The 24,786-nt window shown below is 39.3% G+C and overlaps 1 protein-coding gene across 4 annotated transcripts in view; it reads right to left on the reverse strand.

Moving 5' to 3' along the window:
* Positions 1 to 24,786, reverse strand: part of ppig (peptidylprolyl isomerase G (cyclophilin G)) — a 42,242-nt gene that overhangs the window by 6,527 nt on the left and 10,929 nt on the right. For 3 of the 4 annotated variants that reach the window (XM_078403931.1, XM_078403932.1, XM_078403933.1), the window contains 12 exons: positions 23,718 to 23,794; positions 17,596 to 17,677; positions 16,833 to 16,907; positions 13,078 to 13,185; positions 12,182 to 12,226; positions 9,929 to 10,016; positions 9,225 to 9,254; positions 8,971 to 9,110; positions 7,463 to 7,661; positions 6,058 to 6,219; positions 1,299 to 1,386; positions 336 to 478 (listed from right to left, as the gene is read on the reverse strand). In XM_078403931.1, coding sequence (XP_078260057.1) covers positions 336 to 478; positions 1,299 to 1,386; positions 6,058 to 6,219; positions 7,463 to 7,661; positions 8,971 to 9,110; positions 9,225 to 9,254; positions 9,929 to 10,016; positions 12,182 to 12,226; positions 13,078 to 13,185; positions 16,833 to 16,907; positions 17,596 to 17,656 — 1,139 coding nt within the window. In that variant the 5' untranslated portion in view covers positions 17,657 to 17,677; positions 23,718 to 23,794. The remainder of the gene's footprint in view (positions 1 to 335; positions 479 to 1,298; positions 1,387 to 6,057; positions 6,220 to 7,462; positions 7,662 to 8,970; positions 9,111 to 9,224; positions 9,255 to 9,928; positions 10,017 to 12,181; positions 12,227 to 13,077; positions 13,186 to 16,832; positions 16,908 to 17,595; positions 17,678 to 23,717; positions 23,795 to 24,786) is intronic. The other variant, XM_078403930.1, reaches the window with a different exon arrangement.

The raw sequence follows: 24,786 nt of genomic DNA on the forward strand, positions 1-24,786 counted from the left end.
ACACATTTAATACCGAGGGGCTGGTCTTGTGTAACAGCCTCCCAAATGCTTCATGGTCCATTGGTAAGGAGGAGATAAGAGTGGTGATGATGCATTGCAAGGGAATGTATTGAATTGATGGTACAATGAAGATAATGAAAGGCAATGATTGGATTTATTGTACAAATTATGAATAAAGTATTTTTTCAAATAAAAAATAGATTTTACAATTGGACCGTCCTAAAACAGCTAATATGTATTAAAATGCTTTATGAATCTGTAAATCAACTGAGATATTGACAAAAAGTCATACCTGCAGGTTATACTTTCACTTTTAGGATATTTGTAACACTTACTTATCTCCTTTTATCCAACGTTCTCCACTGGAAATTCTCATTCTCTGAGCTCGTTGCATCTCATGTCTCCAGTGTGGTGGAGTTTCACTGCGTCTAAATCGATCTCTTGATCGAGACCTTGATCTTGAAGGTGTTCTGTAACGCTGCACAAAATGATTTTAAAAACATGTACAAATCGTCAACATAAAACCTTACCAATTATATGTCATAAGGAAAAAAACTTGAAATTACATTTTACTTGGTTCTATTAACAATTCAAGTGTTAAAAAGCACTTCAAATCAGTGAAACCCTTTTGGAAGAGTAGCTACTTCAGCAGCCAATATACAGACAGCAATGTAATAATCATGGATGAATCTGTTTTTGTGATGTTGAACAAGACAAAATCCTGGGACTTGTGAAATAGTCCCTTGGGATATTTCACATTAAATAATCGAAAGGAGATGGACTTCATTCAACTATCTCTTTGCACAACCTTAATACTGTACTGGAGTATCAGCCTTGTATCTAGTGCCCAAGAATCCACAAGGGTTGCAACAAACAAAGTGACTTAGAATGAGTTAATACCAGTGAATCATGCTGGACATAAAAAGAGGAAAATCTTGCAATTATGTAAATTCAGAAAATCACAAAAGAACTTCACACGAATAAAAACCTAAAGATATCTGCGACATGACAATGTATTATAGTCAAATTTTAAAAAAACGGCAAGTTTACTTTTGTAGCCATGTGCTAAAAGCTGATAAGGATATTGAGAGACATTCATCTTTTCTACAAGGATCCCAATAGGATCTTGTATGGCCACCTGAATGGTGAAAAACTCTGGTTAACAACTGGTTCCTTTGTGGAACATGGCTCAAGATCACTAAGTCAAGCCCAAACCAATGTATATAATTATATTTCTATCCATACTATAGAAAGCATAAAGGATAAAATAGATTTGGGAAAAAAGAAAAGTTACTAACCCGAGGTCCTCTTCCTTTAATTTTTCTGCCTGATCTTGTTACCAGAAGTCGCCTTTGATATGGAGAAATTTGGGAATTTGAAGCATTGCTGTTTAAAGTAAAGATGGTTATTCCTTTTATATAAATGGAACTATGAGGATGAAAAAAAAGCAAAGCCCCCAAGATGCATTCAAAAAACAAATCAAAATATTTCAGAAATATTGCTATATTAAATTAAATTATATTCTAAAATTCAGTTTTCAGAAACACAAAATATACGATTCACCACTGCCTACCCATCACTTTACGCCCTGCTGACTCTGCCCATCATGATCAGCGCCCCACCCTACCTTTACTTTAAGTCTGAAGAAGGGTACCAATCCAAAACGTCATTTATTATTTTTCTCCAGAGATACTGCCTGACCCAGAGTTAATCAAGCATTTTGTGCCTATCACGCACAACATATTATGTATCAGCAAATAATGATACTATTCCATTATCAGGTAGTAGAAGATGGCATTTGATCTAATATCAAGATGACAGAATAGATTTCTTCATTTAATCGGAATCATAATTTGCTGTATTCAAATCTTTCAAAGCAGTAGTGGGTGACTGATTCCACCTTATATTTTGCTCTTACAATGTACATGGCTGTGGTTTTTAATTTACACATGCTGCACCCAAAGATAAACAAATGCAGACAGACTGTGTGTTCATCTGGTATTGTGCAAGTACAATTTGAATATAAATAGAGTTCTGCTCCTATGATGAAGGTCAAGAACGTAAGCTCAGAGAGTAGAATAAATTCCTCTTTTGGTCTCCGTCAACTGTTCCACTGTGTGGCAGACCTCAGGCCAAATAGAGAATGAATGTTTAACCCTGCCTTGGATTTTAACTCTATTTCTTCTGCTGGCTCTCTTTTTACTCAGTAAAACTTAATTTGGCAGGACTTGCTTCTTCAGGGACATACCCACAATAAGCATGGCTGAAAGCCCAATCAGTGAAAAACGTTGGCACTCTCTCCTCATGTATCATTCTTTACCTTTCACGCCCAGAATCATCTCCCTGCTCAAAAGTCCCACTCTAACTAATTCTCCATGGCTCTTCTCTAATCCCTTGATTGCTCTGAGATCTTTGCATGCCCTATCAGTTAACCAACTCTATGTCTCTAAATCAAATTTATATCCTGTTAACAGTACCAAAATAATCCTGACCAATATATGAATTGTTTTCTTTATGAGCTTGGCTGTGCTCCAATTTCCTGTATCATGAGCAGAGTTTGTGTGACTGGTTCCATTCTTACCTCTGTGAATGAAGATGAGCTCTTACTGTCTATGTAGAAATTAGACAGATTTCCAATCTACAGGAAGCTCTGCTCTAAAATAATAGTTGCATTCCCAAGAATGCCCCACGTTATAGAAAATCATGTTTTTGGGACAATTGTGTCAACGGGGGAAAAGAGGGTTAGAGAGTTTCAGACTTGCAATAACAGTTATTTTCTCCCCCATGCAAATTTTCAAAAATAAAAAAGGTATTTTTCAATAGCAATCAGTTTATTTTTGTTGCTGCAAGCTAAAAATACTAAAGGTTGTATGTCACATCATTTAATAGAATATTGAAGCCATCAGTTGTCAATTTCAATGTAACCTGCAGTTAAAATCGTATCTGAGGTCTTAAAAAATAGTGTCAGATTACTGCAGTGATGTCACGTCAAAACAGTTTTTCTCCCTTAACTTGTTTTAATCCAAGACAGTTTTTTCTTTCTGCTCGTCAATTTCCAAACTTTAAAGTGGTCCCATTTGAAATAGTGTTCTAACCATTTCAGCCTGTCTAAAGCAAACACTGTTCTTCAATTCATTAAATGCTTTACATCTAATCTGTGTTATGGAAACACCTGTCATAGCAGAGCTACCTGTATGGTGATATTGTGACTGAAGACAATTGTGTGAGGTGGTGGGTTCCAGAATTAGAGGAAGAGTTGAGAAGGATTGTAATACTTATGGAAATGGGAGAGTTTAGCCGATGGAGATGTTTAAACAGAGATAAGAACTTTAAATTTGATATGTTGTTGGATTACGAGGAAGCTTAGCCTAGAGCAAATAGGGGTGATGAGCAATACAATTTCATGTCTTAATGAAGATCATAATGAAGAATAGTGAAAGGCTTGGATAGAGTAGAGTGGACTAGGATGTTTCCACTAGTGGGAGTGTCTAGGACTAGAGGTCTTAGCCTCAGAATTAAAGGGCGATCTTTTAGGAAGGAGATGAGGAGGAATTTCTTTAGTCAGAGGGTGGTGAATCTGTGAAATTCTTTGCCACAGAAGGCTGTCAAGGCCAAGTCAATGGATATATTTAAGGCAGAGATAGATTCTTGATTAGTATGGGTGTCAGAGGTTATGGGGAGAAGGCAGGAGAATGGGATTAGGAGGGAGAGATAGATCAGCCATGATTGAATGGCGGAGTACACGTGATCGGCTGAATGGCCTAATTAGACAATAGGTGCAGGAGGAGGCCATGCGGTCCTTCGAGCCAGCACCGCCATTCAATGTGATCATGGCTGATCATTCTCAATCAGTACCCCGTTCCTGCCTTCTCCCCATACCCCCTGACTCCGCCATCCTTAAGAGCTCTATCTAGCTCTCTCTTGAATGCATTCAGAGAATTGGCCTCCACTGCCTTCTGAGGCAGAGAATTCCACAGATTCACAACTCTCTGACTGAAAAAGTTTTCCCTCATCTCAGTTCTAAATGGCCTACCCCTTATTCTTAAACTGTGGCCCCTTGTTCTGGACTCCCCCAACATTGGGAACATGTTTCCTGCCTCTAACGTGTCCAACCCCTTAATAATCTTATACGTTTCGATAAGATCTCCTCTCATCCTTCTAAATTCCAGTGTATACAAGCCTAGTTGTTCCAGTCTTTCAACATATGATAGTCCCGCCATTCCGGGAATTAACCTAGTAAACCTACGCTGCACGCCCTCAATAGCAAGAATATCCTTCCTCGAATTTGGAGACCAAAACTGCACACAGTACTCCAGGTGCGGTCTCACCAGGGCCCTGTACAACTGCAGAAGGACCTCTTTGCTCCTATACTCAACTCTTGTTATGAAGGCCAACATTCCATTGGCTTTCTTCACTGCCTGCTGTACCTGCATGCTTCCTTTCAGTGACTGATGCACTAGGACACCCAGATCTCGTTGTACATGCCCCCTTCCTAACTTGACACCATTCAGATAATAATCTGCCTTCCTATTCTTACCACCAAAGTGGATAACCTCACACTTATCCACATTAAACTGCATCTGCCATGCATCCGCCCACTCACACAACCTGTCCAAGTCACCCTGCAACCTCATAGCATCTTCCTCACAGTTCACACTACCACCCAGCTTTGTATCATCTGCAAATTTGCTAATGGTACTTTTAATCCCTTCATCCAAGTCATTAATGTATAATGTAAATAGCTGCGGTCCCAGCACCGAGCCTTGCGGTACCCCACTAGTTATTGCCTGCCATTCTGAAAGGGACCCATTTATCCCCACTCTTTGCTTTCTGTCTGTCAACCAATTTTCTATCCATGTCAGTACCCTACCTCCAATACCATGTGCTCTAATTTTGCCCACTAATCTCCTATGTGGAACCTTGTCAAAGGTTCTACTCCTAATTCTACTCCTATCACTTATGAAGTTATCTCGATAGAATTGGAAAAATTCAAAATGAGCTTAAATTTAGTTAGTAAAGAATGGAATGCCAGCAAATTGGTTAACGTTAGAATGTACTTGAAAATGCAACTGTCATGGTAGTAATTGCACATGACACCAGTTACGTATTGAAAAAATAAACTCTAATTGACAAAACAGTAATGTTAGTAATTTAATTCATGACAAAAACTGTGTTTCTCCTTTTTGCAAGAATGCCACCACAATCTTCTAGAAAGTCATATCTACTCTTACTTTAGTATTCTCTCAATACGAGATATACTTTATAAGGTCCTGCTTAACACAGTGCATTTCAGTAATCTGGCTGATGAGAAGTAACTTTTCAATAATTGTTCTTGGGATACTTGCAGCACAGACAAGGCAGATTTTATAGCTTATTCTGAGTTGTCGAGATGACTAAAAATCAACTAGTATGGAAATGGGGCCACGAGAAGGAGGTTATTACTTCCCTGTATGTCAAAAGTAAGTCACCTGTATCTTTAGTTTAGTTTACAGATGCAGCACAGAAAATGGCCCTTCAGCCCAGAGTCCATGCCAACCATTGATCACTTGCTCACACCAGTTCTATGTTATCCCACTTTCTCATCCACTCACTTCACATTTTTACAGAGGCCAATTAAACTATAAACCTGTACGTCTTTGGGATGCAAGAGAAAAGTGGGGCATCAGGAGGAAATCCACGCGGTCACAGAGAGAACATGCAAATTCCACACAGACACAACCAGAGATCAGGATCGAACCCGGGTCTCTGTCGTTGTGAAGCAGGATCTCTACCAGCTGCGCCACACAGCTTTATCTGATAATAGATTTATTAAACTGAATTCTGTAATTTGTCATCAGAGGATTTCAGTGCCCAGTTCTCTGGTTCCTGTTCAGTGGTTTCCCCAAACTACATAAACCTCTACTACATAATAGTATATTGCAAAATAAAGTGTAAATGGAACTTGCATAATGAATATATAATTTTGAGAACTAATGCTGAGATGTTATACAGCACTTCAGAAATATATTGACAAGAATTAATTGAACACAAAAAATATGTCTTTATAGTCGTACAAACCTCTCTCTTTCTCTTTCTTTTTTCTTCTCTTTCTCTTTCTCATCCTTCTTACGAGGACTTTTTCTCATTAAAAACCTATTTTCTGGTACAGGTGGAATTTCTTCAGGACGGACTGTGGCAACAGTTTCCTGTGTGGTACTTTCTGCACTTTCATCTGATGAGCTTTAAAACAGAGTCAAGTTACAAAAACAATAATGCAATTACTAATCTCCTATAATTGGGCACATTCAGAACTTTAGTGATGCCTGACTGGCAGATTTTCCAGACCATTAGATGTTATCCATATTAATATTCCAACGTATTTTAAATCCACTTTTATCAGATGTTCTATTTATAATAATTATTCCACTGAACCCGGTACGGTTAAAGAATGAGCAGGAACTGGGGTCCTGGTAAGCTTAGGGAAACAGAGCCCCGGCGAGTTACAGAGCAACACAGGAAATGTAACCTGAACCATCCTAATTTCCAAATATTCCAATTGCAGATTATTTTACTATATAAGCAACAAAGGCAAGCAAGGAAACTACAGGCTGGTGAGCTTAACGTCAATGGTGGGAAAGTTGTTGGAGGGGAATCTGAGGGTGAGACTGTCTCACAGTCCGTGGACAGACTAAGCCTCAGCATTCTCCAACTTAACATTCCAACATGCTGCATGGGATAGTCTCAGAACAGATTCAGAAGCACAAAAATGGGTATCCATGATGTGCTGTGACCATTGGTTGCAATAAAAAGTTTGACAACCACAATCTTTAGTCTCAAGGCTCCACAAATACTTCATTCTCCCATTACTATCAAGTCAATGGATAAACCCTAGTTTAATGAAGAGTGCAGAAACTCTCGCCAGCATCAGTTACATCCAAACCTAAAGGTAATGGGACGCTAGCCTAACGAAGTTGCAAAACAAGACTATTTTGTGGGGTTACGTAACAAAAACAGCATGTAATAAACAGACATATGTGATTGGATCTGAAAATGGATCAAAGCTCTGCAGTTCTATCACATCTACTTGTGAACATTGATGGACAATTAAATAGTTAACAGGAGAAAGTGGGTCCAGGAACAATCAGCCTAAAGTGCCAGATAGATCGCCACCATCACGGAGCTAATCGCCAGGCAATTTGATTAACTCCACGATATCAAGAAATGGTTCACAGCATCAGATGTGACAAAAGGTGTGGGGCAGTCAACGTCCAGCCATAGTACTGAAGATCTGTACTTCAGGAGTAGCTCGGCTTCAATCCAAGCCAGTCCCATACGATTACAACTGACATCTACCCAACAACATGGAAAATTGCCCAAGTATATCAATTTCACAAAAGGACAAAGTCAACTGGGCTAATTAATCGTCCATCAGTTTACTCTGAATAATCAGCAACATTGTTAACATATCGAAATTAGCACCTACTTTTTCTTTTCGGATTTCTTGCTTCTCTTCTTTTCTTTCTTTCGCTTTTTGGAATCTTTCTTGCGTTTCTTTTTCCGTTTCTTAGAATCTTCATCTGTTTCACTTTCTGAATCCGAGGACGAATCAGAGTCAGAAGAGCTCTCAGATTCACTCGAAGAGGTGGAGGAAGACTTTTTTCTTTTCTTCTCTTCCCTTTTGGCTTGTAATGCAAAATGTTAAGATATTCTTTTATTACACAAAATTTCATTGTTGAAAACTCAAATGTTCCTAAAGTCTAATGCATAAATGAACAGAAAATGTAATAAGTAATAACAAGGAACTACAGGTGCTGGCTCTTTTAAACTTAGGGTGGTGGGTATACAGAACAAGTTACCAGAAGAGATTTTGCAGTGGAGGGGACAAAATGTGCAGGAAAGAACTGGAGATGCTGGTTTAAATTGAAGGTAGACACAAAATGCTGGAGTAACTCAGCGGGACAGGCAGCATCTCTGGAGAGAAGGAATGGGTGACGTTTAGGGTCGAGACCCTTCTTCAGACTGATGTCAGGGGAAGGGGTGGGACAAAGATAGAATGTAGTCGGAGACAGTAAGACTGGTGGGAGAACTGGGAAGGGGGAGGGGATGGAGAGAGAGGACGAAATATGAGATGCTGTTCCTCAAATTTGCGCTGGGCCTCACTCTGACAACGGAGGAGGCCCAGGACAGAAAGGTCAGTGTGGGAATGAGAGGGGGAGTTAAAGTGCTGAGCAACCGGGAGATCAGGTAGGTTAAGGCGGACTGAGCGGAGGTGTTCAGTGAAACGAACGCCAAGCCTGCGCTTTGTCTCGCCGATGTACAGGAACAGCAGATGAGGTTGGAGGAGGTGCAAGTGAAGGCCCAGCGCAAATTGGAGGAACAGCACCTCATATTTCGCTTGGGTAGCTTACACCCCAGCGGTATGAACATTGACGTCTCTAACTTCAAATACCCCTTGCTTTCCCTCTCTCTCCATCCCCTCCCCATTTCTCCCACCAGACTTATCTCTGTATCGCCCACTCCCCTGACATCAGTCTGAAGAAGGGTGTCGACCCGAAACGTCACCCATTCCTTCTCTCCAGAGATGCTGTCTGTCCCACTGAGTTACTCCAACATTTTAAAGCTGCCAGAAGAGGCAGGTACTATATAATTGTAATTAAAAGAGAATTGGACAGGTACATAGATAGGAAAGGTTTAGGGAGATAAGGGCCAAGAGCAGACAAATGGGACTAGTTTAAATGGAGCATGAATGGCATGGAGGAATTGGGCAAAGGGCCCGTTTCCATGCTGCATGATGATAAGGCCATTTTCTAACATATTATACTGGAAGGTTTTTCATTTAAAATGATCAAAATCAATATTTTATGGATCACAAACAAAACATGAATCTATTTATTCACTGTCACATGGCAATTGAACCAAAAATAAGAAAGTATAAGTTTCTTATCCTTTCCATGCGCAAGCCCACACACAAACATTTATACACCTTTGTACCTTTGGCCTTTGGAATCAATTCTCCACAGTTTAGGATTCGGACTTCTGCATAAGGTTTACTATTTGCATCTGTTTTCTGGTTTTCCACATCTCTTATTAATTCTTGTCCCGAAATAACTTGACCAAAGACAACGTGTACACTAAGAAAGAAAGAAAGAAAGAAAGAAAGAAAGGTGATTTTACATTTTTTGGATTTTGTTGCAAGTCACATTTACACAATGATCCCATTATTTATTAAAAAAGTATGTACTCACCTATCTAAATGAGGTGCAGGCTTAGTAGTTCTTTATGATTTAATATTTATGAAAGTAGATATTCAAAACATGAAATTAGAAAACCAAAATTAGACAACTTGAACAAGCTGCAGTAAAATCACTGACTTTCAGATAAATACAATAGCAATACATCGTTCTTATAAAAAAAGATAAAAGTAAACAACATAAATACATCTTGAGATGGCAAAAATGTGCATTACCCTGCAAATTCGTGTGTTTTGAAATACATTTCTGTACACATGAAGAGTGGGAAGCTGTGCAATATGTGCAGAAAACATTTGTAAAAGTCATCAACTATTCTAGCATATTTTAATGTACATGCAGAGGTGTCATCTATTCAAATTTGTTCACTAGCAGACAGTGTCAAATATTATGTAATTTTGGTGATGTCTTCAAATTTGTGCAGGAACAACATTCGATTTTGAGAGCAATAGAGAACATGAGGGGACAAAAATGCAAAAATAAATAGCAAGATAGAAAGAAAACAGCTACAAGAGCATGAAAGGCATTGTGTGAGACACACACAGTAGTCAAGTTAAGGGAGACAGACACAGTATGCAATTACAAGGTAGCGATAACTGCCATTGTGTACCATCAGTTCCTTGGCAGAAGGAAGCCAAAGCAAAACCAGCTATGTTAAACAAGTACAAATATTTCCAATAGCATAATTTGTAAAAACTCACATGAAGAACTGTGAGCCATTTGTATCTTTTCCTCTGTTAGCCATAGACAACAGGAACTCTTTGTTATGCTTGACTGCAAAACTTTCATCTATTTCAATAATGAAATGCATGATCATTCTACAGAACTAATCAATACCCAATATCAGAATATTTTAACATTTCCATGACAATTCAGTGGGTAGATTTATCATTTAGCATGATAGTAATTGAACACAATAATTATGTTTTTGCCTTATTGTATAGGAAAACACAGAAACAAAAGAAAAATCATTATTATCTAAAAGAAACATTCTCTATGACATAGTGGTCCAACTGAAATAGTTTCCTAGACAAAGGGGCACAATGATTAATGCAGATAATTCGAGACCACTCAGTTGTCTGTGAAAAGAGAAACAGTGTTCATGTTTCAAATCAAAGATCCATCAAAACTATGAAAGAGAGAAATATAAAGTTAGTTTTCGATAATAATAATAATAATGCATTACATTTGTATAGCACTTTTCTAGAAACCCAAAGACGCTTTACATATTAGATATAACATAAAAATAAATAAATAAACAAACAGAAAAGGAAGAATAAGGTGGAGCGACGGTCAATGATTGAAGGCGGTGTTGAACAAGTGAGACTTCAGTGATGTTTTGAATGTGGTGAGTGAGGAGTCGTCTCTGACGGTTTGGGGTAGTGAGTTCCAGAGGGTGGGAGCAGCGATGGAGAAAGCCCTGTCCCTCCAGGATCTGAGTTTGGTCCGGATGGGGGGGACGGGACGGGGGGGGGACAGGAGGTTAGCAGCAGCAGAGCGGAGGGTGCGGGTGGGAGTGTGTCTGTGGAGGAGGTCAGTCAGGTAGGATGGGGCCAGGTTATGGAGGGCTTTGTAGGTCATGAGGAGGATTTTGTACAACAGGATTTTGTACTACAGGAGGATTTCGATTACAGAGAAATTGGGGGACCCAAGGATGATCATAAAAAGCTTTCACTGTTGATCTCAGAGAATGTTATCCACAAAGATTGTGTAATCTCAATGATATGGATTTCACCTTTCTCCATGCGACTTACTGGCAGAGGTCTGTTCTAAGCTATCTCAGACATCCAGTGATAGTGATGTCTCACGTGGACCAAACACAATTTAGAGAGCAAAAGATTGATTGTTTAATTTCACTTTAAGTACCTGAAAGAGTATGAAAAAGATTGAAACACTAGATTTCAATAAATTATGAAATACCAATATAACTGATTGTAGTATGATTGTAGATGATCAACTATGATCATATTGAATGGCGGTGCTGACTCAAAGGGACGAATGGCCTACTCCTGCATCTATTTTTCTATGTTTTTTTTCTATTTAATTTGTAAGTATCTAAGGGTTTCATGATGTCACCGATTTTTAAAGATCACAAAAGAGGAATTTAGAAAAAAAAAGTGTACCCGTTGAGCAGCAGGGAATCACTGACAGAAACATCTATAATCTTGAATTTAGTTGAATGTGTATATTCCCTGGGTCACTATGATGGTGAAGTATTAAAGTTTTGCTGTCGCAACAAGTGCAAAATCTAAAACAATGCGCTCCTTACACTCCTCTGTTAATCACCTATCATATAAAAATGCAATAATCAAAGGGTTGCACATAAATCCAATCTAGGTTTTTGGTAAAAACTTCGAGTGGGTTTTTGGGAGAATAAAGAGGATGTTCATGGGCACACTTGGTTCACAGAGAAATGTGGAAGAACAGGGATGATGGGTTGGCATTAACTCAAAATGCCAAATTGCCACCTTTGAGTTTGTAGGAAATCTGAAATAAGAAGCTCTTGCCTCACACCTGATCCGTACCAATTTTTAAAAACTAGTACTCCTATCTTTATTATGGTTTTTACTGCCTAACTGGAGATGGTACAAAAAGGTGAATGAAAGTATTTTGGGTATCAACATTTTACAAAAGAAATGAACATGAAATACATTAGCTATGATATATCAGCCATAACAAGATCAGCCATGATCAAATGGCGGAGCAGACTCGATGGGCTGAATGGCCTAATTCTGCTCCCATGTTTTATGAAACTAGACCTCAAGTTATCAATAATGGAAATACAAAAGTTGGATTCTTGGCTAACTTGTTTCATGGACTAACTAAACAAATCTTGTGGAGAAGCTAACTGCAGATGAGAATTCAAGTGCTGGATGGTCAGTAAAAATGTATACTTAAACTCTACGTAAATACATCATAAATGCACACAACAATGTGCACAACAGAAAAATTACCTTCAAAAAACCCTCCATAGATAGATTCACCTCCTCTGCCATTTCCTGAAAAAACATAAAATGTTTTCAAAAAATACAATAATATCATAGTTGGCGTACAAATGATTTAAAGGCATGTCATGGAAAAAATGGTGCTGGCAGTGTATGATTAACCACAAAAAAACATATAGCCTGGTTTTGATTTTTCTCAACAGAAAGAACTTCAGTTGAGGAATCAATTCATTATACTTTTCAGTGTCAAGTGCACTATAAACCACCCGAGTAACAGACTTTTTACAGAAAAGGGAAAGGAACAAAGACCAGGAATGTGGACTGGAGTGGCCATGTTTGTATATTTCTGAGAATTCTGGTGGAAAGACAATATTGAAAGGTCTTGATGGCTCGAATGTGCACATGTACCAGATTGGAAAATGTATCCACTCTTTATTCCATTACCAAGTAAGGGATAAAGCCAAATCACAAATGATTTATTTACATTATGATCAACTGTATTCATTCCCTCATTCATTTATCCGAGTTTGAGCTTGTTGAGCTGTGAACCTCCCATGTTGCTATTTATTTCCGAAAGCAATAATCCTGATAAGTCAGGTATTGACTGCTAGAAGGATGTACGTTTAGAGCTTATGGCATATTAATATCAATTTCTCCTTCAGTTGCACCATTCTTAAATCAGTAGCTTGAGGGTAAAAGAACTATCGATGCAACTTTAATCATAGTTAGCAAATGTAGCACACACAAGAGGTCATTCCAAGAGACCTCCTCATCCAACCACCTAATGATTGCACATCAATTACACTGGAAAATGGAAAGAAGTATGGCATTTAGGAAGTGGAGGCTTTACAAGGGAAGCATACCAAATTTTAAAATGATGCTTCAATAAGCTTCTGATTTTATACCTTCACTGAAGTCACCTCCTTGAATCATAAAATCCTTCACAACTCTGTGAAATAGGCAACTTTTATAATGCAAAGGCTTTTGAGTACTCTTTCCTTCTCCCTTTTCACCTGAAATGAGAGCAGAATAGCATCAATGATGAAACGCACAGAATACCAACAGTGGTCACAATGCAACAAACAATAGTCCTGTCTGAACAAATTAAAACTAAATCCCTTTTATTGACAAGACCTTTTTCCAAAAGTCAGGGGAAAAAACAAGTCACATGGAGAGAGAAAATATATTAAATTGTATTATTTTCCATAACAGGGGGATTCAAGAAAGAAATGTAGGGCATGTACCAATAAAATGAATCTCACAAGTAAGGACCCCCTGAAGCACCTTACTACCAATTGAGTATCATTGACTGTTACTCGTTTCTGCAGTACAGGAAATGCAGAGTTATCACAAACAGCAATCTTACATTGACCAAGTAATAACATTTTCTTCCCATTCCCTGCTCCCCTTTCCGATCTAGTCCTTGAAGATTTGGACACCTCTATATTACCTCTAAAAATAGGGATCCAGAAAAATCTAACAAGTTTATGTTTGAATCATTCCCATCAGCTTGCTGTCACTGTTACAACTGTTATTGCCCTCAAATGATCTTTAGAGGTCACAAATGACTTTAATAAATCAGCCCTGTCATTCTTGCCACCCTCACCACAATTTACTTTAGTTGAACACACCATCTTCTACCAATGCCTCTTCTCCATTGACTAAATAGTAGTGACTGTCCTTGTCTAGATTTATTCTGACCTAGTTTGCTATAAACAGGCAATTACACACAAAGGCTTTACTTTCCATTCATGCATTGTTACCTGTCCAACAATTACCATAATCACCCAAGGACCCATCCTTCGCTTCCTCCTTTGACTCATCCACTTTGCTGTTAATGATATCAGAGGAAAACATGCCAACTCTACTGATGACAGCCAGCTATACTTCCACAAGGCTTCCTGCCAAATTGCTGCATTGGATTTGCTATCCTGCTTGTATGGCATCCAGGAAATGGTGAGCAAAGATTTTCCTTAATCTTTGACCTTAATGGAAACTTCCTGCCAATTATCACCAAATACTCCTGTCTAATACTGTCAGAATTATCCTTGCCCCAATTTTGAACTTTAACAGCTGTCCTTATCCATAACTATTTTAAAACAACTACAACTATGATCACTGGTCCCAATGTGCTCCACCAATGACAGTTCAGTTACTTGTCCAACTTTGCACTGACAATACACACAACTGTGTTACAATGGTGGTCCTATAATCATATTTAAGGGATTGCTTCGGACCAGAACACAGAATCAGCATAGCGTATCAGCAGAAATAAAAGTGAATTCCGCCAAAGTGCAGCGGTAGAGTTGCTGCCTTACAGCGTCAGAGTTTGACCATGGGGTGCTGTCTGTGCGGAGTTTGTACATTCTCCCTGTGACCACATGGGTTTTCTCCGGGTGCTCCGGTATCCTCCCACACTCCAAAAACGTACAGGTTTATAGGTTAATTGGCTTCGGTAAAATTGTCCCTAGTGTGTAGGATAGTGCAAGTGTACAGGGTGACTGTGTACCCTTGGGCAGGGTGGACTCGGTGGGCCAGTCCCTAGTGTGTAGGATAGTGCAAGTGTACAGGGTGACTGTGTACCCTTGGGCAGGGTGGACTCGGTGGGCCAAAGGCCCTGTTTCCACCCTGTATCTCTAAAGTTCAAAGTGTCATCTCATGGCTCAGTATTTCCCCTAAACTATCAAATCAGGGATCAACCTTAATCCAATGAGTAGAGCGGATGGGCATGCTAGACATACATAAAATTGAGATGCTGATTTAGTGAAGGCACAGGCCAGAATTACATGCAAGTTAAGCAGCAGAAACAGCGTGCTACAGTCAGAGAAAAGCAACTGATAAATCAGGGCAAAACTTTAATACTGCTTCATCCAGTCACGAATGGTGGTGGATGATTAAACAATAAATCTAAGGAGGAAGCTGTGCATGTATCAATGATAGAATCTGGCACCTCACTGTAAAAGGCTGAATCATTTACCAACAACTTCAGTATTGAATGGATAATGCAATCATCTCTCCTCCTACAGCTTCCACCATCTCAAAAGGCTATCTTCTGGCAAACCCGCTCAAATCACGTAACAAAACAAAAACAGATGATCATGTTAGATGCAGCAAAGCCTATGGGCCCCATAAACATCGCCCTTCTAATGGTGAAGATTTGCTACATTATTAACCATTACTTTAGAAAACCTACAACACACAACTAGAGCATTCATATCTATCCCTTATTGTGGGCAAGCACTAAAAGTGTGCCCAATAAACGAAAAGCAGGACAAGTTCCATCTGGTTATTGATTATTGTCCCATTAATAATTTCTCAATCATCAGCAAAGCATTTGATACCATTGTAAATAGTGTCATCACAAAGTGCTTAGTTTCCAAAAACATCATTGTTGCTCAGTTTGTTTTCCATCAGGACCACTTAGCAGCAGACCTCCTGATTTTTGAAAGACAGATTTTCCAAACTTACCTGAACCATGCCGTTGACCTTGACCCAAATACAGATGCTCCTCGACGTACGATGCTTCGACTTTACGATGGTGCAAAAGTGATATTCAGTAGAAACTGAATTTTGAATATTGATCTTTTCCCGGACTAGCGATATGCGTTTTCAACTTACGATATATTTGATTTACGATGGGTTTATATGAACGTAGCCCCATGGTAAGTCGAGGAGCACCTGTATGGATGAAAGTGCTGAATTCTCCATAAATCTCACTCATTCCTCCTCCAAGACACTCTAAGTGTATCTGGCAGAGAGCTGGTATGGTTTGAATAGGGACTCCTGTGATTCAATAAACCCATCTTTTACCTGCATTAATGTTCAGTTTCTCATTTTGTCTGATACCACTCCTCTTTTGAGCACTGGCACTTTTAAATTCATTAATGATGCTAAATAAATGAAAGGTGTTACCTTTTACTCCACGGTGGAAATGTCCAACACGAGAGTGCACAGCTATAAACTGAGAGGGGAAAGTTTAGAAATGCACTGGACAAGTTCTGTTTGTTTGTTTTTTACATTGGGGGCCTGGAACACATTCCGAGGGATGGTGGTGGTGGAGGCAGATACAAACGTGGTGTTTAAGTGGCTTTTAGATAGGCAGTGCAGAGAATAGAGGGATATGGATCATGCGCAGGCAGATGAGATCAGTTCGGCACAAACATTACAGGCCATAGGGCCTCTTCCTATGCTGTACTATTCCATGTACCACTTCAAAATGAAGTAGATCAAAAGAGATTCAACGCAATTCTGCAAGCACAGAAAATGTTGGATGACTGTGATAAGGTGCGAATTAAGAAACGTGCAATAATATTTTACATAGCACCATGTTTGCAGTGGGTCATATGAGCATGGTGAGCGAGCTGTGTGTTGAAATAATCAGTCTGTGATGATGTTTTTAGCAGTAGACTAGCCGAGACAAATCTTTGGGCTGTGTGTGGTTGAAGCGCATGTCAGGGTGGTTCGGAGAACAAGAAAGGGGAGGTAGAGAGAAGTATCAGGGTATTTGAGGCAACTTTTTTTATTAAGATGTTATTGAGAGGCAGCATGTAGTTAAAAAAAAGACTGAAGATAAATCCTTGAACACCAGATAATGACTAACACAACTAAATGTCTTTTTCAGTTCTCCAACAAAGCATTATTATATTATGCTGTAACTAACCTGTACAGAGACAACGAAAGTTTTCGCAAGTCTTTGGACACACATCAGAGAACAATTCAAAGACAACTCTGCCCACTGTAAAGAAAATATATGCATCAGTTACATCCAAACGTCTTAGAATTGTTACTTCAATGTCACATTGCATTCATCTAGTTACTACATACGCAAAACGCTATCTAGATACAAGCTATAAAGTGACAATTTTATTCAGGAAAGGCCTTTATCAGAAGTAAAAAAATTACAATGGAGCAGCCAGAGTCATTTGGAGTCAGAGTTAAAGCACGTTATTGACAAGTGTGCGAGGGTATCCCCAAATCAGGATTTTGCGAGGTAACTCGAGAACTTATGATGCTGCTACAAAGTACCCCATTTCTGATTCCCATAACCAGCTGTTCTGATGGAACTGCATGTCGAGCACTCTTCCCCTAAAATTAAAGATTTTCTAATTCAAAGGAATTTACGTTTTTCTTCTGATTGCCTCAAGGAACACACCATCACTATCCTTGCACAATGTGATTTAAAGTAATTTGTTTATGATCAGATTCAAATAATTGTACTCATTCTTTTAAATCATACAACTTGACCTCGCAACAAAGTTCCAGCCTCACAGTGGAGTCTAGAAGAATGATGTCAGTAAAATACTATTGATTACAATACAACAACTCAAATTCAAAAAGTTTAACCTGGACCACAGATTAGTTCAGTATATTAAATATTTACGTATTCATGCAAGCAACATAATTGCTATAAAACTTTCTCTTACCGAACAGATTATTGACAGTTATGTCAAAAAAACAACGAGGACGCTGTGTTTTCACCCCCATGTTTTGCACAAGCCGAAGTCACTGCAGAGAAACAGATGACATAATTAAAGTGTTTGGTTTCATGGATAACTTCATAGAAACAGATTAGCCAGTACCCATGAATGACAAGAGTGTGAAAATTGATGCTATAGATGTTCAGTAGGAAGCTAAGTAAAGCCTGCTCTAATTAATTTAATGGAAAACACAGAGTAGAGACGTTTATTTTTATCAGCCTAGGGTAACTAAGGCAGTATGTGTTTGATGACCAGTCTATTTCACCAAGAATTGCTTTTGGGAATAATGGTTAGTGTTATTTAACTGAAAATTGAACAAAATGTAATTCTTACATATTTGAAAAATACATGTGAAAAGTAATATTTTTAGTATGGTTTGACCTGACAGCTTACGTTCATTTTCTTACAAGAATTTGCTAACTGAATTTAAAGGGGAAGATGAAATAGAGTGAATAATTTCTATCTATTTTTGAGTTTCATTCATTTGAGAATTATCTTTCAGTTTTTCATTACTGGTTTACAATTTCTGCTGGTATCTGAAGTGTTGTATCAAAAATAAATTAAAAACCATAAAGCTTTCACAAATTTCATAAAAATATCACAAATTTGAAACAAAATTTATTCAAAAGCCAATTTACATTTTGAACCGGTAATATACAGTGCCGTCCATAATGTTTGGGACAAACAGACCCATCATTTATTTATTTGCCTCTGTACTCCACAACTTGTGATTTGTAATAGAAAAAAAAATCACATGTGGTTAAAGTGCGGCCATTTTTATACATTTTGGTTTCACTATGAAGAAATTACAACTGTGTTTATACATAGACCCATTTCAGGGCACCATAATGTTTGGGACACAGCAATGTCATGGAAATGAAAGTAGTCATGTTTAGTATTTTGTTGCATTTCCTTTGCATGCAATGACTGCTTAAAATCTGTGTGATTCATGGACCACACCTGTTGCTGGATGTCTTCTCTGGTGATGCTCTGCCAGGCTTGTATTGCAGCCATCTTTAGCTTATGCTTGTTTTGGGAGCTAGTCCCCTTCAGTTTTCTCTTCAGCATATAAAAGGCATGCCCAATTGGGTTCAGATCAGGTGATTGACTTTGGCTACTCAAAAATTGACCATTTTTTAGCTTTGAAAAACTCCTTTGTTGTTTTCGCAATATATTTGGGATCATTGTCTTGCTTTAGAATGAACCGCCGGCCAATGAGTTTTGAGGCATTTGTTCGAACTTGAGCCGATAGGATGTGTCTATACATTTTAGAATTCATTATGCTACTACCATCAGAGGTTGTATCATCAACGAAGTGAGCCAGTTCCTTCAGCAGCCATACATGCCCAGGCCATAACAACCCCACCACCGTGTTTCACAGATGAGGTGGTATGCTTTGGATCTTGGGCAGTTCCTTCTTTCCCCCATACTTTGTTCTTGCCATCACTCTGATATAGGTTAATCTTTGTCTCATCTGTCCACAAGACCTTTTTCCAGAACTGTGGTTGCTCTTTTAAGTACTTCTTGGCAAACTGTATCCTGGCCATCCTATTTTTGCAGCTAACCTGTGGTTTGCATCTTGCAGTGTAGCCTCTGTATTTCTGTTCATGAAGCCTTTCTCGGACAGTGGTCATTGACAAATCCACACCTGACTACTGAAGAGTGTTGCTGATCTGTCGGACAGGTGTTTGGGTTTTTTTCTTTATTATAGAGAGAATTCTTCTGTCATCAGCTGTGGAGGTCTTCCTTGGCCTGCCAGTCCCTTTGCGATTAGTAAGCTCACCAGTGCTCTCTTTCTTCTTAATGATGTTCCAAACAGTTGATTTTAGTAAGCCGAAGGTTTGGCTGATGTCTCTTAACAGTTTTATTCTTGTTTCTCAGTCTCATAATGCTTCTTTGACTCATTGGCACAACTTTGGTCCTCATGTTGAAAACAGCAATAATGGTTTCCAAAGATGATGGAAAGACTGGAGGAAAGAGTAGGTGCCTGAGAGCTCTCTTATACCTGCATTAAGGAGGCAATCAAACACATCTGAGCAATTACAAATGCTTGTGAAGCCATTTGTCCCAAACATTCTGGTGCCCTGAAATGGGGGGACTATGTATAAATACAGCTGTAATTTCTACATGGTGAAACCAAAATGTATAAAAAATGGCCTTTAATAAAATCTGACGATGTGCACTTTAACCACGTGATTTTTTCTATTATAAATCTCAAATTGTGGAGTACAGAGGCAAATAAATAAATGACAGGTCTTTGTCCCAAACGTTAAGGAGGGCACTGTAGCTGATACCTTAGATTGCGAAGAATATCTACCAGTAATATTAGGATGGGTCTTGTTTGCCTTGTTGGTATTCTTGTTCGTTTCCACTTTTATCAGTTCAGTTTAGTTTATGACAACACGAAACAGCAATATTATGTATAGAAAGTTCCCTACAAGATTACTTTTGTTGATCATAAAATGAATATATGGAGTATTGTGTGCAGTTTTGGTCTCCTAGTTTGAGGAAGGACATTCTTGCTATTGAGGGAGTGCAGTGTATGTTCACTAGATTAATTCCCGGGATGGCGGGACTGACATATGATGAAAGAATGGGTCGATTGGGCTTATATTCAGTGGAATTTAGGATGAGAGGGGATCTTATAGAAACATCTATCTACTAAAACTCTTGTTTGTTTGTTTGTTTGTTTGTTTGTTTGTTTGTTCCTGAACTACAGCCAAAATCAGACTCTCAACATTTGAATTTACAAATTCAGAATTTTGATGTCCAAAATTCAGACTTTTACTTCAAAATTCATAATATGGCGCGTAATGCAACTTTTCAACGAAAAAAAAATGCACGCCAAATGCGCTGCGCTACATTCACATGTGAAAAATGACTATTATTTCCAACAGTCTGTAGTTCTTGGACTACATGTACAATGTCAAGCCTATCATGAGTATATTCTACAATTATAGAAAGGTTATTGAACAGAAATACTTTTTACAACACAAAGAAAAAATTGTATTGTTTTGTTTTTCTATTTTGCTTTTTCCTTACACATCCCAATTCTCTTGGTATTGAATAAAAGAACAATGGTCATAAAATGTATGACTAAATTATGAAGAAAGTTTCATTTAAAAAACTGCACATACCTAATTTAATTGAAGACATACTTGCTCCAGTGGTCAACAGCAAATCACAACGGTCCATGTCCCCCCCACCACCCCTCCTCCCAAATCCACTCCTCCTCTCCACCCCCACTCCCCTACCCCCCTCCCATCCCCACTCTCACCCTCCCGTCCTCCACCCACTCCCTCTTCCCACTCCCCTGCCCCCCTCCCTTGCACCCCAACCCTTCCCCTTTCAACATCAACAGGCCTCACGCTCCGCAGCGAGGCGAGCGGCAAGGCGAAGCCAGGCCAGCGGAGAGGCGAGGCCGGTGCCAGAGGTAAGGCAAGGCCGGGCCAGCGGTGAGGCGAAGCCGGGCTAGCGGCGAGGCGAGTACAGCGGCGAGGCCGGGCCAGCGACGAGGCGAGACCAGAGGCAAGCGGTGGGGCAAGCCATGTTTTTTTGCGGAAAAATGTGTGGTGAAATCAGAATAGCTGAAATGAAATAAGAAAGCGAAAACTTTCTGCCAAATTCGGAAGGGTTGGGAGGTCTGCACCTTACTCACCGTCGTCCCATTGGTGCTAATGGAAGAAGTTTCATTGAAATCTGTGTTATATTTTTAAAGTTATTCACATTTTAAAGTTTAAATCTATCTCCTAGGGAGGGAGGGGGTGGAGGGAGGGAGGGAGGGAGGATAATGGGGGGTTGAGGGGATGGAGGGGAAGGGGAGAGGGGGAGTTGAGGGAGGGGGAAGGGAGAGGAGAGAGGGAGGGAGGGGGAGGGGGGGGAAGGAGAGGGTGCTGCACCAATGCAGGAGAGATTTGCACCCAATGGGTCCACTTGGTCTAGTATAAAATAATTAAAGGATTGGACAGGCTAGATGCCGGAAAAATGTTCCCGATGTTGAGGGGGTCCAGATCCAGGGGTCACAGTTTAAGAATAAGGAGTAGGCCATTTAAGACCGAGACGAGGAAAAATCTTTTCACTCAGACCGTTGTGAATCTGTGGAATTCTCTGCCACAGAAGGCAGGTGAAGGCCAATTCACGGGATGTATTCAAAAGAGAGTTGGATATAGCTCTTAGGACTAACAGAATCAAAGGATACACTCCCACACTCCAAAGACGTACAGGTATGTAGGTTAATTGACTGGGTAAATGTAAAAATTGTCCATAGTGTGTGTAGGATAGTGTTAGTGTGCGGGGATCACTGGGCGGTGCGGACTTGGTGGGCCGAAAAGGCCTGTTTCCGCGCTGTATCTGAAATATGAAAAATGTAAATAAAATATGATACGAGGAGAAAGCAGGATCAGGGTACTGATTCTGGATGATCAGCTATGATCGTATTGAATGGCGATGCTGGCTCGAGGGACCGAATGGCCTACTCCTGCACCTATTTTCTATGAATAGGATTGGCAAGAGATGCAAAGCGTATTTTGTCTTCTGAATAAAAACTATATCCATCATTTTTATAGCCACTCAATAATAATTTACATTTCTGTAACCGGCACTCACCTATGACATAAAGAGAATACCTCAAAATGTTCAACTTGTGCAAAACTTGGATCAAAAATTTATTTCAAGTTAACTGGAGTGTCAGAGGTGTATGATATGGGTAAAAGTATTTGGGAAACCATAGAATACATCAGAAAAAAAAGTTCAATTAATAACCCACTGTTAACCATTTTTTAATTTGTGGCACTTACAGAATAATGAGAATACAAGAAGCAAGTAAAAATGTGTATAAGACATCATCATAGGACATTTAATAACTACATGCATGCGAAGACACATGATTTTTTTTGTGCGTTTGTGAAATGTTACGTTAAAACCAGAGTATGCATGGGTTTGTTATCGCTTTGAGTGCTTATTGAATGGTGGCGGATAAAGTTAAATAAACGCAAGCATTAAATATATGTACCTATTACACTGCCAGATACAAGGCATTTTCTTCTAGTTTCAGTTTAGTTTATTGTCACATATACCGAGGTACAGTGAAAAACGTTTGTTGTGTGGTTGCAAAGGAAAGTGTTGTAAGTAGGAGCATGGTTAGTGGGAATAGAAGAGTGGAGTAGGAAATAAAGAAGGGAATGGTTTCTGCAAAACGCTGAAAGGGGGAGGGAATCTATGTCAACTGGGGAAATCTCTTTGAAGTTGGTGGAAATTGGGGAGAATGAACTGCCGAATGCAGAGGTTAGTGGGGTGGAGGGCCAGGACCAGCAGACCTATGTCCTTGATCCGTCTGGAGTAGAGCAGAGGAGCAAAAATGGATGTGATGCAGTCAAGGTGGAGGGGAAGATGCGCTTCAGAAAGAAGGAAGATATTTCAGAGGCACCTATACAGAAAGTCTCATCATTAGAGAATTAAGTTTGGTGGGACAAAAAGAGACTGAAACGATGAGTTTTCCAGGACATTTGCTTGTATAGGAAGGAACTGCAGGTGCTGTTTACACCAAAGGTAGACATGGAATTCTGGCATAACTCAGCGAGACAGGCAGCATCTCTGATGAGAAGGAATGGGTGACGTTTCAGGTTGAGATCCTTCTTCAGAGTTTGCAGAAGGGTCTCGACTCGAAACGTCACCCATTCCTCCTCTCTAGAGACGCTGCCTGTCCCACTGAGTTACTCTAGCATTACGATTCTGCAACAGGAAACAGATTGCGATAGGGCAAAAGCCTAGTAAATTAAAATTAATAGGGGGAAGTGCAAGATCAGGCACTTCAGTATGAAGAATCAAAAGATGGATTATTAAATGAATAGAGACTGCAAATGAGTGAAGTTCAAAGGGATGGAAATGTTTGTATGCGTGAAATCACAAAGGTTAACAGGTAGGTCCGGAATGCAATTAAAAAGGTAAACAGCATGTTGGCCTTTATTGCAAATCGATTGGCGTTTAAGAATAGGAAGAATTTGTTACAATTGTATAGGGTGTTGGGGAGGCCACACCGAGAATGCTGTGTAGAATTTTGGTTTCCTTACCTAAGAAAAGATATAACAGCATTGAAGGCAGTCCAAAGAAGATTCACCAGATTAATTCTTAGGATGAGAGGGTTGTCCTATGAAGAAAGACAAGAGAGTTTGGATTTATACTCCTTTGAGATAAGAAAAATGAGAGATGACTTTATTCAAACAGACATGATCCAAAAGGACCAGTCATTTAAAACAGAGGTATATTTTTTTCCCCAAGAAGAGAACTTGAGGCCAGCATACATCAGCCATGATCATACTGACTGGCTCAAAAGGCATGAGGGGCCTATCCCTGCTGCTATTTTCTTGCACTCTTAGCATATTTTCAATATTCAACTTGGTTTTGTCCTGTTGTCTATCCAAATAAATTCGGCCTCTTATCAAATAGAATACCGGATGAAATTAGTTTTGAAATTTATCCTCAATCTACAAATATTATAATAAAACTTTTTCTAGCATCCTTAAGGGTGCAAAGTAGCACCCTTACAGGCCACTACTGACACCCAAAAATTACTTTCAAATGTACAAAGAAATATTCAGGAAAATAACCAAACGATGGGCCATTAGGAGTCTGAAAAGAAGTAAAGATTGGTGGACATAGATAAACAAGCAGAAAGGCTTGGGGAAAGAATTCCAAAGCGGGGGTCCTGTTATTGAAAATGCAACTTTGATAATTGTGAACAATCGGTTTAGATTAGACAACTGCCAAGGAGAGTGATAGTTCAGTTTGGAGATACAGCGTGGAAACCAGCTCTTCAGCTCACCGAGTCTGCACCGACCAACGATTACCCCACTAGTTTGATCCGACATACTAGGGAAAATTGACAGGTCAATTAACCTACAAGTCTTTGGAATGTGTTGTAGGAAACAGTAGAGTTGAAAGCTGAATGCAATAGTTTCGAATTTGGCAATTTTTAATTGGAAGACGACAGACAACTGTCTGACATTTAGATACAATGGAAAGTCAATGGTGAATATCACTGGTTGTCATCAACATACAATTAATTATTGCTACACTTGCAATGCAGCTAATTAAATGCAGCACATCACTAACTGCAGCGATTACACAATCATAATTACT

The sequence above is a fragment of the Rhinoraja longicauda genome, chromosome 8 (assembly GCF_053455715.1).
Source record: "Rhinoraja longicauda isolate Sanriku21f chromosome 8, sRhiLon1.1, whole genome shotgun sequence".
Lineage (NCBI taxonomy): Eukaryota > Metazoa > Chordata > Chondrichthyes > Rajiformes > Arhynchobatidae > Rhinoraja > Rhinoraja longicauda.